Here is a 14,166-nt window from a genome sequence, read left to right on the forward strand (position 1 = left end):
GACCAAGTGCATGTTGCGGACTTTTGTATGTAGTGTCTCCCACTGTTTTTTGTATCTTGCTTAATTAGATAGTTAGTTAATTTTAATTACCCAACTTTAGATCCAACAAAGCTAGAAAAAAGATCCCAGTTAGAAAGTTGCAGAGTGGCTTGCCAAATGTCCGAATTAACAGTTTCTGTCTTTCTCTCTATTAAGTAGTAGTGTTTTTCAGCTTACTGAAGATGCCCGCGAAATACAAAAAGCACCACATGACATGCCGGCTTGCGCGTCTTGATTGAAGTGCTCCCAAACGTTCCGCGCACAAACAGCCATAGGCGCGCTGCTACTTAAAAGGCGACAAGGCAGCAACGTAAGCATTGGCTGTGCCATTTATGCCAGTGGTGTGCTTCTCTCATGACAGTTCGTCTTGGCGATAAGCAGACGCAACGGTTATCGCTTGTACTGCCAGAAGCAGCGGGTTCGTCATCTTCCCTGTCGTTATGTAAGCGGCTGCGCACCTGTGATTGTTAGTATGCAGAACATTTGGGAGCACTGCAGTCGCGACACGCAAGTGGGCATGTCACGTGGTGTTTTTTTTTTTTTTTGTATTTTGCAGGCATCTTCAGTAAGCTGAAAAACACTAATACAGTGTAGACCGCTTATAACGTATGTCGTGGGAGCCGCAAAAATCCGCACTATAAGCGGTACCGCACTATAACCAAAACACGCGCGAATTCAACCACATCGCCACCTATCTCTCAAGTCAACCTATATTTATCATCACTCAAACGCACAGCACTTAAAAACGAAGGCACGGTCTATATTTCGTATTATTTTTGACATCAGCCGCTGCTGCAGGGCAAAAGCGCAGTCTCACAAACGGCGAGCGCGGCTTTAACTTCCGTTCTATTTGTTTTGAAAGACCATGACTGCGTTTTTAGCGTCGATGCACAGATGCCGCAAAACGTGATAAGAACGCCAGCGGTTTTTTTTTTTTTTTTTTTTTTTTTTTTTTTTTTTTTTTTACCCCCATCTTGTGTTCACGATGCCGAAGGCGGCTGCTTATCAGCGCAACGTACTCTTCGGCTTCGCGCGGCTCGCATGTTCGGAAAGGGAAAGAGCGGTGGCTTATCTGCAACAACGTTCTAAAGCGTGAACCGCGTGGTAGATTTGGTATGGCGAAAACGTGCGGCGCACGCCAGCGCGGATACAAATGGCGTGGTGTGGGCGGCGCGGTAAGAGGCGGCAACATGGCGTCGGCACTGGCCGTGAAGCGGTGCAGGTAGTCCCAGTAAGTCCCAGCGACCGCTTCTAACCGCTCGCTGAAATGCCGCACGGGGCGCGCTCATGCAAGAAAAGAGCTAATAATGTGGGCGAAAAGTGGAATATAAACTGCCATCCACGCTGCTTGTGAAAGCACCCATCAAAAAATACCGCGGTGGTAAGCCTAAACATCTCTGGCGCGGCTAGCCGGCTCGGAGCGCTTCGAATCTCCCGCCATTAGGTACGCGTCTCCCCATTGGTGCAAGTCGTCAGGCTCCTCCCACTGCCACGCGAAGAAGCCACCGCGAGCGCGGAATCGTCGATACGAGCACGAAAAAAACAAAACAAAACAAAAACTCACGCGCAACACCGATGTGCACGATTCGTGCGCGAAAACGGGCCATGCGGTTAACGATTAATAAAATCAACTTGCCGCGCGCGGATGGGGAGTCTATCGCTATCTTCCGAGGTGCATCAAGCAAGGTCAGTTATCAGGTTATCAGGTATCAGGTACGCACGAACTAAAGGGTGCCTTTTTTTTTTTTTTTTTCTTTGGGTGTCGACGTTAAAAGAGGGCAAGGGGTGCAAGCTGCTCAGGTGGCCGATTTCATCCTTTCTTTTTTCTTTTGCTACCCTAAAACGATGCCTCAGCTGCGCCGGTCGATCAGCAGACCCCCCGAAAAACCGCACCATAAACGGTATTGTGCTTCGGCCAACCGCATCTTAAGCGGTATGCTTATGCATTGAGTTCTATGGGAGGCAAACCAGTGGTCGCAAAAACCCGCGTTATATCCGGTCCCGCACTATAAGCGGTTACGTTATAAATGGTCTACACTGTACTTAATAGATATAAAGACAGAAACTGTTTATTCGGACGTTTTGCAAACTGATCTGCAACTTTCTAATCAGGATTTTTTTTCCTAGCTTCGTTGGTTCAAAAGTTGGCTAATTAAAATTGACTTATTATCTAATTAATCAAAATTTAAAAAACAGCTTGAGACACTACATACAAAAGCGAGCAACATGCATTTGATCGCGTTGTCTTTCAATGCGTCGGCGTATTATTAAACTGTGGCTAAAGTTAGCTGAAGCACCCTGCTTGTGTGTGCGTGCGTATGTGTGAGTGTAAAGAAGGGAAATGTTTAAAAGGAAAGGTATATAAATATAAAAGAAAAATATATGAAAGGAAGTAATGCAAAAACCTATATATCTACAGCACATATAAAGGTTGCTGGATTGCAGTCCTGTGACTTTCCATGGAAACATTAGCAGTGCTCCAACAAATATGCTTAAATAAAATTTGTGAAATGCAAGCAAAATAAAAACATTTAGAAAATTACAGAGGCAGGTTGTTAACTGGTTACTATATAACCAATATCTGCAGAACTTCACCTGTGAAAGCCTAACATTTTGCTGTAACTGTTTTTTTTTTCTTCATAATTTTATCCCTGCTACACTAGCTTTGTGTGTTTCATAATACCAGTAAAATACTTATATATTTGAATTTTTTTTTTGTCTTTTATAGTCATATGCTTCACAGCAGAGTTCAGCTCCTATTCAGCTGACTATTCGATTCACCTACATGCTTCAAGACTGGTCTCCAGCTGCTTGGCCACAACTTCCGACTGGTAAATAAGTCTTGCATCCATTTTAACAACAAGAGGAGTGTGCATTTCATCTTGTACGTGTTCCTTGCATTTTCTATCACTACTGTAGTTTGGGCTTGCTACAACAAATAAAAAAATAAAAATTGTCAATATAGCATGCTGCTTTCCTTGTTTTGCTCAGTCAACATGGGTTGTGAGTACAAAGAACTTATCTTTATAAAATCGGGTGTAATAGTCTGCTGCAGTTAGCAGACTACATTTTTTTTAAAGTTCTTCTTGTGGAAAGGTTATGGAAATCTTTGGGATGCCATTGTTGGATGCGTGGCGTATTGATTAACTAATACTTCTGGTACTACTTCTACTGTCAGTAGAATCAGTTGGAGGCATTGGAAGACGCTGGGTGGGATGGAGGAGTTGGAAAAGGGAATCAATCAGTCGTAGGCGGGGGGTTAAAAAGAAGAAAGGGTGCACATTTGAGGGCACCAAAATTACACAAAACAAAGAAAAATAAATGCCTGAAGAGGGGCAGTGACCCCCTCTGCTGGCTCCCTCCTCCCCCTACACTTTGTAAACAGCTGTGCTTTGCAGAACTGTGATAATAAGAGTAAATATATGTGGCTTATCCAGTTGGACGTTGGGTGATTTTTTGGATTGGGTGTGAGTGCTGGTGAAAGTTTGCCTTGCTGTCTTCATTAAATTGTGTGCTCAAAAAATGGATTTCTTTCGAGCACCTAAGTTGAAAAAATAGTCAGTGTGCTGTGAAGCTTTGTAAAACAAGCTAAAAGCATGATTGTCACTAGTGGCTAAAACAGTTGAAGGCTTTGTCAGATTGTAATGGGCAATAAGCAGTCCTGTGAAATTGCACCTGGCTTTAAAATGAGCACTTTTAAATGTTCTTGAAGTGAGGTTGCAGATTTCACATCATGGTACTGCCGAAAGAGTATGCTCACTTCTCAAAAAAATATGATAATAATAAACTGTGAATAACTCGCACCGAGTTTCAGCATCCGTATATCTGATGGAGGCAGACAAATGGCCATTTGAATTGCATTAGGCACGTGAGGGGTAACCCCAGGTGGTTTAAATTAACAGTGTGCACCTTCACAGCCCCCTGTAGCTTTGGCGCAACAACAAACTGTTATTGTGTTTCCTTATTTGGACAAGCAAGTTTGCGGGGTTAAAAAAATGCCCAACAGCAAAATTTGCATCTGGGATAGGGGCTGTCATAACAGCTGGTATACTGCCATGTTAGTGTTGCCAGTTTTCTTGCATTTAGCTAATTTTTGCAGCATGTCTTCGCATACAAAGAACAATGGGAAACTAGTTCAAATGTGGTCTTGGTATGTTCATGAGAGCTTTCTGTGCCCCGGAGGAGTCAGTGGTTTGCCAGTGGAGCAATAAAATGTCAATAACTTTTAAACAGTTGTTATCAAGACTACACCTAGTGAAAGAAAATTGTAAGGTAGACAGAACTAGAAAATAAACACTGTGCACCTGTGTCTGCATGTGCTGTCCTTGTTCTCCGATCAAAAAATCAACTGATAAACTATGCTCTTGTGTGTTCATTTCTTCCTTGTCCTGTCTGCTGCACAGTTTTCATGTGATCATGTACTAACTATCCTGTTTAAAGCCTTTAACTGTGCTCAGTTCTAGCAACTACATCCGTAGTCACGTTATCTTGTAGGGTGGTTAAAATACCTTGCTCTGACACTCATTTTCAGATGTAACTGACGGGTGGTTTGACCTTGGCAATCTTAAACTGGGAAAATTGCCATTTGGTGCCTTGGAAGATCCTATCTCGTAAGGATTTTCTGCTTTTGTTCTCACACCCCCTTTTTATTTTGATGGGCTTTGGCAGTGCGGCCACTGCAGTGAAATTAGATCTTTTTTTATGTACAGCGTGCACAGACCTCATTAGTAAGCATAGATTTATTTGCGGGATGAGGTCCCTGCTTTACAGTTTTCAAGGCAAAAGTCTTAAGTGCCCCATTGTGCGAGGAACTGCCATTGTTTTTGCTGCGCGTTCAAGAAAATGGCCACGGTTGTAAAGAGCAAATAAAAATCTCGTTTGATTTCATATGGGTATTGAACCTGGGTCTCCAGAGTAGGAGCCAAGTGTGCTACCACCATGCGGGTACATTAGCACATTGCCAGCAGGGGGACAAGAGTTGCCCTGGTGCAGGGCTGACGTCGCACTGTGGTGTGGCAGGTGGGCGGGAAGGCATGCGAGTGGAATAGGTGCACTCCAGTCAGGAAGGACTCTGATTTTGGAGAAGCTGTGGCGCAAAGTTTCACCAGTCCGTCTGTCAAAGCCAAAAGCCAAGAAAGAGACGCAAACATAGTGTAGCAGTAAACAGGTCTTTGATAATCATCGCCAGGGGAAGCAACGATTATTTCGCCTTCAGTGCATGTCAGCAGACGTAAGTGCCCCGAGGGATTTTTGTCTGCTGTAGAGTGAAACAAAGCAAGATTGGATGTTTGCAGTACTTCTTGTAGATTTTTTTTTTTTTCAACTTCAGTATCGTTTGAAATTGGGACTTTCATGTCACTAAGTTACAGCATTGTAATAATGTAGTTAGTATAAACCTTGGCAAGCTAGAAAGGTGAAAGTTTATTGGCCTGTGGGGATGGGGGAGTCATGGTGAACTCATTGGTCAAAGGGATGTAATGGCTGACTTAAGGAAACACAGTCTCTCAAGAGCTTACTGAACTAAGAACAAAAAAAATAGCACCCAAGATACTGTTGGACTGTAGGTACCCTTTTATTTAAGAAACGCACACCAACACTGGGGAGATAGTAAAGGTAGCAAAGGTAGCCTTAGTTCGGTAGGCAAAAAATGCATTTGTGCAGTATAGCTGGCTGTTATAGCATATATCCAAGACGTTTGGTTGGCTGACTAGACGTGTGCTTGGGATTCGAGAGTGCAAACTGTGTAGCTGTTGTACATCAATAGCTTACAAAGGGCAGGCACCATGAAATCATCCATTTTCTGCAAAGCAAACTGGAGTGCGTTTATTGCAGGGTAAGCAGTCAAGCTTGTGTGTCCCCTTAGGGGGTCCTATTGGCACAGCAAATGAGGTCTTTTAAGTAGTAGGGCATTCAGTTTGTGGCATGGTTAAATTTTTTACTACTGCACATTCACTTGCATACACCTGCAGGCAGTGTGAATGTTGAAACACCTCATGCTACAGAAATGGTGCTCTTTTGCTGAATTGCCCATGTGCCAGTAAAATCCATTGATCGTTGTCATCGTCGTCATCAGGTAATGGCAAAGGCAGAAATATTTCTTTGAAAGGGTCTGCAGTTCTCTTCATGTGCATAAGTATAGACTAGCCTCCAAAACTAAGCGCCCTGCACAAAAAGTTCTGCCTGAGTAATGCTAGGCTTTCATTGGTTTCATAGCAGCCTCGGTTTTATTATAAAGTTGGAGGGTGCCACTGAGGGCACCGCAGCACCTGGGAGAGCATTGAGTTGCCAGTTGTGCTGCTGGTCACTGATGGCTGACATTACGTCTGCACCAACTGCTGCATATAAACTCTTGCAATTGTCAGCCACTCATCTTAAACGTGCATGCAGCCTTTTCATTTCAAATAATTGCTAAATACTATTGTGAGAGCGTTCCTTTGCTACGGTTGTGACCAACATCTAAAGGAATTAACAAAAAAAGCCAGGGCTTTCAGTGCAGTGATGCTGCTCCGGGGCACATTCCGGGCACATTTTTTAATAACACGAGTGTTTTTTTTGTTGTTTTTTTAATCTGGTGCTCTTTAGACCTCACTTACTTTGTTTTCAAAAGTTATGGAACATGGCTTTCTAATGTCATAAAATGCATCTACAAGCACTGCTGTAGTGTATTCTGGTGCATCCAACCGCTTGTTGAGGAGGGGCATGATGGAGGCAGTGTACCCAGAGCAACAGCTGTGGTATTTTGGTCGTTCACGTCTGTTGCTCAGCTTTGCCAGAGGACACTTTCTAAAAGATTTTTCTGTTCCAGCTATTTGCAGCCCAATATAATTAGATTTTTGCACACCCTGTTTCACAGTTCTGGCAGAATGGGTCTCTACATCTACAAACACAACTTGTTTCTTGCTAATCGCCAACAGAGCGAGATAACAGAAGCTACGGGTTCTTGAGGGATGAGTCGCAGGGGGTCAGTGGTGAAGGCGCTGTGCTGCTGAGCCCGACAGCGTGGGTTTATCTAGACTGCGGCGACCATTTTTCTGGTAGGGGGTGAAAAAATGACAGTTACTGTGCATCAAGATTTCTGTGCACGTCGAAGATTCTTGTATAGTCTAAATTATTGCATAGCCCTCTGCTGTGTCGTGTTTGCTATAAAGTGGGCACCATACTAATATGCAACGTAGGTTGCATATTGTGTTTGCTAGAGACATTTGATTGATGAGCTTGTTGTTTTTTTTATTTCACTTCTTATAGAAGATGGGTGCAATAGCAGCCAAATGGCTTTCTTTATTGAACTTAACTGCCAGAATGATATTCTTACAGTTTACAAGGACACTCTGCCCGTGTTGTTCCAATTGTTAAAGCTGGCTGTAAAATATCAACCTGTATTTTATGTATAGCGATGCACTGTGTTGATTTGCAGGGAGATGCAGCTCTCTGTAACCTGGCCTTCCGTCCCTGAGGATGTGGTCATTGATAATGATGTGTACAGGTGAGAACCTTAGAATGCCCGACAACTGAACTCTGACAAGTTGTGTTCACCCATTATTGGGGCTCTGGCGCTGCTGTATTTATTAATTGATAATATTACACGCTGTCTTTTTTTTTTTTTCCAGTGACCTTCGTCCTGAGAATGCCCCTAATTGGTCAATTCGCATGCGCTGGAAAGAGAACCCTGACTGCCTTATGGGCAAGTGTACCTCTCTTTCATTTTTAATGTTTGTTTTCGGAGTGTGAATATCGACTTTTTGGCACTGTCTTTGGAACATGTGTTACTGTACTGGCTTCTTCTGCAGTATTATATTGCAGATACCAGTAAAAAAGCAGAGAAATGAAAAACAGCTGTCATACGAAGTTTTGTGTTGCTTTTCTTGCGACAGTGGCGAAAATTGTAGTTAAAAGTAAAAATATTGAACCTTCAATGTGATGAAAGTTGGTGTAGCCGTTGGAGGCTTTGTTGTTGGTGCCACTGGCTGGCTGTAAAGTTGAACAGTGGCCACACGTATGACCTGGGGTGGAATTCTGAGTGGTGTTCATTTCAAGTGGTTGCCAGGCCTCTGGCATGCAGAGAAAACATGCTTGTTTTGTGCCACTTCTGTGTCATCTGCAGCCAACCCAGGCTCGCTCAAAGAGCAAAGCTCAGTGTTCCACCTTTCTATGGATAGGTGCTGTATTATAGAAAAGTTGAGGCAGTTAGTTGGAACGAAAGCGTAGAGCTTGGAAATCACATAAAGAAGGAGTGAGGACATATTGTACAGGGCATTGTTCCCTGGAGAGTTTGTAACCAAGTGTGTCCTATACTGGGGCGGTATTCTCGTAACTGTCCCTTTTGAAAACGTCCCTTTTGAGTCTCTTTCATCGTGACGTACTTCCGGGTCAGCAGTGGGCGTTGGCAGTAGGTTTGTTGCACTTGCGTTACGTCACTTCCGGTTGTTTGCTTTTAGCCAATCAGGGCCCGCCAAAAGGGACGCAAAAGGGACAAAACTCGAGAATACCGCCCCTGCTTTTTACTAACTGGTTTGACTATATTCTATACTATACTATACTATACTATACTATACGGCTTTTACTAATTATCGTGATTGCTTGCACAGACACACACACAAACGTAATTTTGTATTGACTGGAATTTCAATGCTTGTTTCATTCAACACTTTTGTCATTTGTTTTTCTTCTTCAGAGGAGTACCTGAGAAACTTTTTCGTCGTTTGTCAGATGACTAACTCTCTGGATGACGTGCTGAAGAATATGGTCCAAACAGAGGACCTCTCTGGTACGTTGCTTGCGGCTTTTTGTGCAGCTAACTAATGTTGTAATAGATCACAGTGCATTAGCTGTCTTTATGTAGCAGACCGTACCTCTGATTTTATTTATTCTATACAATTTTAAGGCATTGGGATTTTGGTTTTTATGAGGTAGTTCAAACAAACGATAAGTTGCAGCAGGCTGAATTTGTACTAGTATAATCTGGCTTCTAGCTCTTTTTAAAATGTACTTTTGTGTCATTGTACTCTAGTTACTGGGCCTTCTTTTATGTGACCTAGGAAAAAACCTGTGCTTTGTTATGGTAAACTTTTAGCATGTCATTGCAGACATAGTACACTGAGCACTTTATTCACCTTCTATTGTATTGTATGAAAATGCATTTTAGTAGAAATCGAGACATTAAAGGAGCCATGAAGAGAAAACACAAGTTTGGTTCGTTCAAAAGATTGTCTCGTTAGAATCATACTGACACCACTTTTAACGTAAATTTCGCTCAAATAAGCTACATAATTAGGAAAAACGGGAATGGTCATGCGACCCACCAGCTAATTTCCCGCAACAGAACCTATGATGTCACATGAGCTAAGCTCTGCGATTGGCGGAGGCTGGCAGAAGCAGACGCAAATTATGTAGAGCTTACAAACTAGACGAACGAGCGATTTGCGCTTAAATTTAGGGCACACTCTTTACAAAGCAATAAGAATGATGGAACAAACAGTGGAAGTTACGAAAGCACATGTAAACATAGAAGTACTGATGCGTTCTGCTGTTCGTACTGCGCACAGCATGCTTGGTTTAGCTGCACAGCACTACGGGGCTTGGGGTTGTCTCAGACGACACTGGCCGATTGACGCAAGCAACGGTGTCTTACGTGACCCCATTTGTCGAGCGAGCACTGTTTCAGGGAACGAATATTTCCTCCCAGAACAAAAACAAGCCAGGTTTAAATGCGGGCAAAAACAAACCGAACGCTTGCCACGGTATGGTGGCGCCATCTAGGTTACGGAACGCAAAGAAACGCGGGAACAAACCAACACCGCTGTACAGGGTGGAGACAACCTTTGAACGGTCCCGTGCCGCCGCAATTGGGCCAACGGGCTCAACGCGTTATTCTTTTCGTTTCCCACGAGACCTAGCAACGCAAAACAGACAATATGATTCAAACTTCTTCAGTAAACCGCGTTGCGGCGATAATTTTAGCGCGGTTTTGACACAATGACTTGCTTCGGCGGCGAGCGAGCAACCGAAAATGGCGGCGCCAGCGTATACGTGTCTCTACCCTGTACGGCGGATGCGTGAATGAAGGTACTATAGGCTGCAGAGCGGTCGGTTCCTGTGATATCATTTGGGACCACGAAAACGCACGATTGAGCGGGAAAATCAAAATTTTAACCTAAATTGTTTAATTTCTCAGTGAATAAAGCACCGTTTGTATCCGTACAAGCGCTGGGGGCACTATAAAACACGAAATCTTTCGAATAAAACCAACTTGCATTTTCTCTTCATGGCTCCTTTAAGCAAACGTCTTGTGTGCCTGTCCCCCTGCCTTACATCAGTTTGTCCACTTGGAATCTTCTGCACAGCTTGCCTAGGCTCTCTCACACATTGCGAACACAGGTGGCTTGTGACGTGTTTAAGATTGACCAACTTTGTGATTAAACATTGCCCCTCTCTACTAATGCAGCAATGCCTAATCTAATAGCTGGGTAGTGGGATCAAACTATAACTTTGAGAATGTTTTGAACAAAAACTGCCCTAGGTTGTACGTCCAAGTGAGAGGCTGAGGGCAGGGATAATTATTGCTACCAGTTTGCTAATTGACAAAAATTTATTAATTTTTAGCCCACCCCACTTTGTAAAAATTTAACTCTTGCTTGTGGTTTCAGATATGCATTTCTGGAGCCAAATTTTTTTGGCTCCAGAAATCTGAGTGCTTTATGAGCTGTAATAGCAGTGTATTTTATTGCAAATTTGGTTGGCATGTATCTGATGAGGTCCCAAGTGAGGTCCCATCAGTTCCATTAGGAAATGCTCGTTTTAGTGATGCTTGATCTGACATTCATTGGGTATCTTGAAGGGAAATTGATTTGCTTTAGAAGGCAACTTGAGGGACTGAGCAGTCCACAATGCGTAACAGAGGTAGAGGACTTTAGGAGCACTTTGAAGCACATCATCTTGTGCCTGACAGAAAATTAATTAGCTGCTGCCAGTCATATGCGAGTGCCCTGAGTTGTAATTTGAGGTCTTGAGTTGTAATTTGCCGCCATGATGTAAACAAGGAGATAACAGACATGTGACTTCACCAAACCCGCAATAAGCATCGCAACCGCCACCAGCCCCGTGGCTTGCCAGCTTGCGAACATCTGCACGGCTTGAATTATACCTGTACATTTATAATTGTTTATGACTTATAAAATTTAATATGCAAAGAAAGATTTTATTTGTTTCTTTGAGAGCTTGTATGCGCAGTTTTCGTTGTGTTGTTCGTCACGTGACTCTTGGCACGTCCACTCAGTCGCCGTTGACGTCATCTCTGCTGGGCGGCTGATGGCTTCATCTTTTTTATTATTTCCCTGATTATTTTCAAGGTACTGACCCAGAGACTGGTATATTCATTTTCTGCAGATGCCAATCTATCTATATAGACCAAATTCAGTTTTGCCTTCAGTGTCCCTTCAAGTGTCTGAAATATCTTCTTGTAACCTCCTGCCTATGTACTGCTCCTAAGGGCCTTAAAGGGGCCATTAAGATAAATTATGTTTGTTTTATTTGAAAGATGTGATGTTTTATAGTGCTTCCAGTGCTTGTTCGGAAGCAAACGATTTTTTAGTCACTGAGAAATAAACATTTTAAGTTATAATTTTAGTTCTTCCACTAAATCGTGTGTTTTGTGACGTCAGTTAGGACGTCTTCAGGGAAGGTACTTGAAATGGAAGTTAGTATGATGACTAAGGCTGCTGTGAACTGAGAAAGGTGTCTTTTGTTGTTTTTTTGTTTACTGTCCACCTTCATAGGTGACGCCACAATGCCACTCAGAGGCCGCTGTCCGCACTTGCTCGGTTTTTGATTGGGTTTATACCTTTTGTTACAGTTGATGGTAATTGTTCATGAAATATTAGGTATGCTCGACAAACAGAATCACTATGTGGCGATGTCGCTTAATTATGCCAGTTGGCCAGTGTTGTGTCAGACAGGTCCAACGCGCCCTATGGCAGAGTAGCTTCGGCTGGCATAGTGCGCTCTATACGCGGTGGTGCTTCTAGGTTTAGGCCTTCGTTGATAACGTCCATTGTTTACCTTCCATGTTTACTGCTATAAAAAGGATGTGCACTAAATTTAAGTGCAAATAGCTCGCTCTGTAAGCTTATAATCTCTGTATAATTTGTGTTGGATATTGTCGGCCTCAGCTGATCGTAACGAGCTGCCCATAATACGTCATATAAGTTCAGTGCGGAAAAGTAGCTAGGGTGTCGCATGCCTATTCTCTATTTTCCTCATTATATAGCTTATTTTATTGAAGTTTGCGTTAAAAGTGGTGTCAGTGTTATTCTAACGAGGCAATCTTTCAAATGAACCAAACTTGCATTTTGTCTTCATGGCTCCTTTGAAGGTATCTGAATAAAAAAAATCTCATGTGGTGACTTCAAGCACAAGGGCTTCAGTATTATGGTAATGAGGTTATATATTGTGACAAAGGGCAATTAACACATTTCTCTTTTTTATGTATTTTCACATAAGTTCTTGGGAGAAACTCCGTGTGTGGGACAGTGCGAGGCACAGAAAATTAACCTAATTTTCAAATTCTCATCTGCATGCTGTCATGTCGAGGTGTTATAATCCCGCTTTGCACTTTCTGGTCCTTTTCTTAGTACTTTGCGCTGCTGAGCACGAGGGCGCGGGTTTGATTCCCGGCCGCGGTGGCCGCTTTTCTGATGGAGGCGAAAAGCAAAAACCGCCCGTGTGTATACGAGATTTCGGCGCACGTTAAAGATTCCCAGGTGGTCAAAATTAATCCATAGCCCTCCACTACGGCGCGCCTCATCACCTGCGTTGCGTCGGCGCGTTAAACCCCACAATCAATCAATCAATCAATCAATCAATCAATCTTTTCTTAGTACTACGCATGAATATTATTTTTAAAAGAACTTGCACTGCCAATAATCCCACAGGCACGCACAAGCATCTTAGATATGGAGATATGGGTTCCATGGAGGCCATGTCGTGCGTAATATGAAGGTGTAAAATGAGTTGAGACAAAAGCTGGCAAAAGGGAAAGTGCGCCATAATCTGGTAATGTGCCCTGCAAACCAGCTTTCCAGCTGCCGCAGTGTCCAAACCATCCTGTCAATCAGTGTCTATGAGCACGAAGCTTGAAAAGTTCATTGTTTTTTTTAATGTCTCGCGTAGAAAGTAGAAAATAAATAAAATACAGATGAAACAAAAAAGATAAACTTCGGGCATAATTTGATCGGGAAAACTGGGGACTAGGAGACTGTCCACATGCAGCTGAGTTTCCTTATCTAAAAAGTGTTGACTAGGGCGTCTCAAGCATGGGAAGTGGAAAGTGAAGCAGGAGGGCGGAGTTCACCAAATGCCAAGGAGAGGAGAGGGCACCCCTGGAGCACCTTCCTCTTGCTGTTTGGCCGTACGTCACCAAAGCAATGCAGGAAAGCCTGTTATTGGTAGCAGAGAAGGCCGGAAGGTGTTTCTGAACTTCAAAGTGCTTCAAAAATTTATTCAAAATCTTTTAAAGGAGCACTGACACGAAAATTTTATGTTACACTTTTATTGCTTTTATCGATGCTTAATGGTCTGGCGAACCTGAAACAGCACTTCAAATACTTCAGCGCGCGATAGTTAATTACATTGAACGGCCTGAAAATCGTTTGTTTCAAATTCCCGCGCTTTCATCCCGAACGGCGCATATGACAGCCTCCCGGTTTGACCTCACCGCTTTGTGCGGACGTCACCGGCGCCCGCTTGAGAGGGTGTTGCGCCCTCTCGCCGCTCGTGGGGCCGCGCGCGTGAAGTGACGTCACGAGTTTTTGACGAGCGCTGTCGCGTCACTTCTTTTTCCTCTCCTGGAGTGATGTCACGCTGATGTCCATTTGCTGACTGCCGCTCCGCGCGCTGCTCCGTCGGCGCGATAAATGCGATCCAATTGAACTCTGTTCTTCGCGCCGCAGGCCGCTCATATTTCAGCCAGGGTATTCTGTTGAGTGAAGGAAGCGAACTGTGTAATAATATTAACGCCGAAAATTGGTGTCAGTGCTCCTTTAATAATGCTACTCAATGTGAAGCTGGATCTAATATTACATTTATTCGCTTTGGTATTTGCAAGTCCTGAGTGCACCCTTAATTTAATTGTTT

At 43.4% G+C, this 14,166-nt stretch overlaps 1 protein-coding gene across 3 annotated transcripts in view; it reads left to right on the forward strand.

The window, feature by feature from the left end:
- The window catches only part of Rab3gap1 (RAB3 GTPase activating protein subunit 1), a 258,809-nt gene that overhangs the window by 11,131 nt on the left and 233,512 nt on the right, over positions 1-14,166 (forward strand). For all 3 annotated transcript variants that reach the window (XM_077687422.1, XM_077687420.1, XM_077687421.1), the window contains exons 8-12: positions 2,768-2,870; positions 4,571-4,649; positions 7,454-7,522; positions 7,647-7,720; positions 8,711-8,803. In XM_077687422.1, the coding sequence (XP_077543548.1) occupies positions 2,768-2,870; positions 4,571-4,649; positions 7,454-7,522; positions 7,647-7,720; positions 8,711-8,803 (418 nt within the window). The remainder of the gene's footprint in view (positions 1-2,767; positions 2,871-4,570; positions 4,650-7,453; positions 7,523-7,646; positions 7,721-8,710; positions 8,804-14,166) is intronic.

This window comes from Haemaphysalis longicornis, unplaced genomic scaffold (genome assembly GCF_048455015.1).
Source record: "Haemaphysalis longicornis isolate Haplotype H1 unplaced genomic scaffold, Haemaphysalis longicornis Haplotype H1 scaffold_1, whole genome shotgun sequence".
NCBI classification, from domain to species: Eukaryota; Metazoa; Arthropoda; class Arachnida; order Ixodida; family Ixodidae; genus Haemaphysalis; species Haemaphysalis longicornis.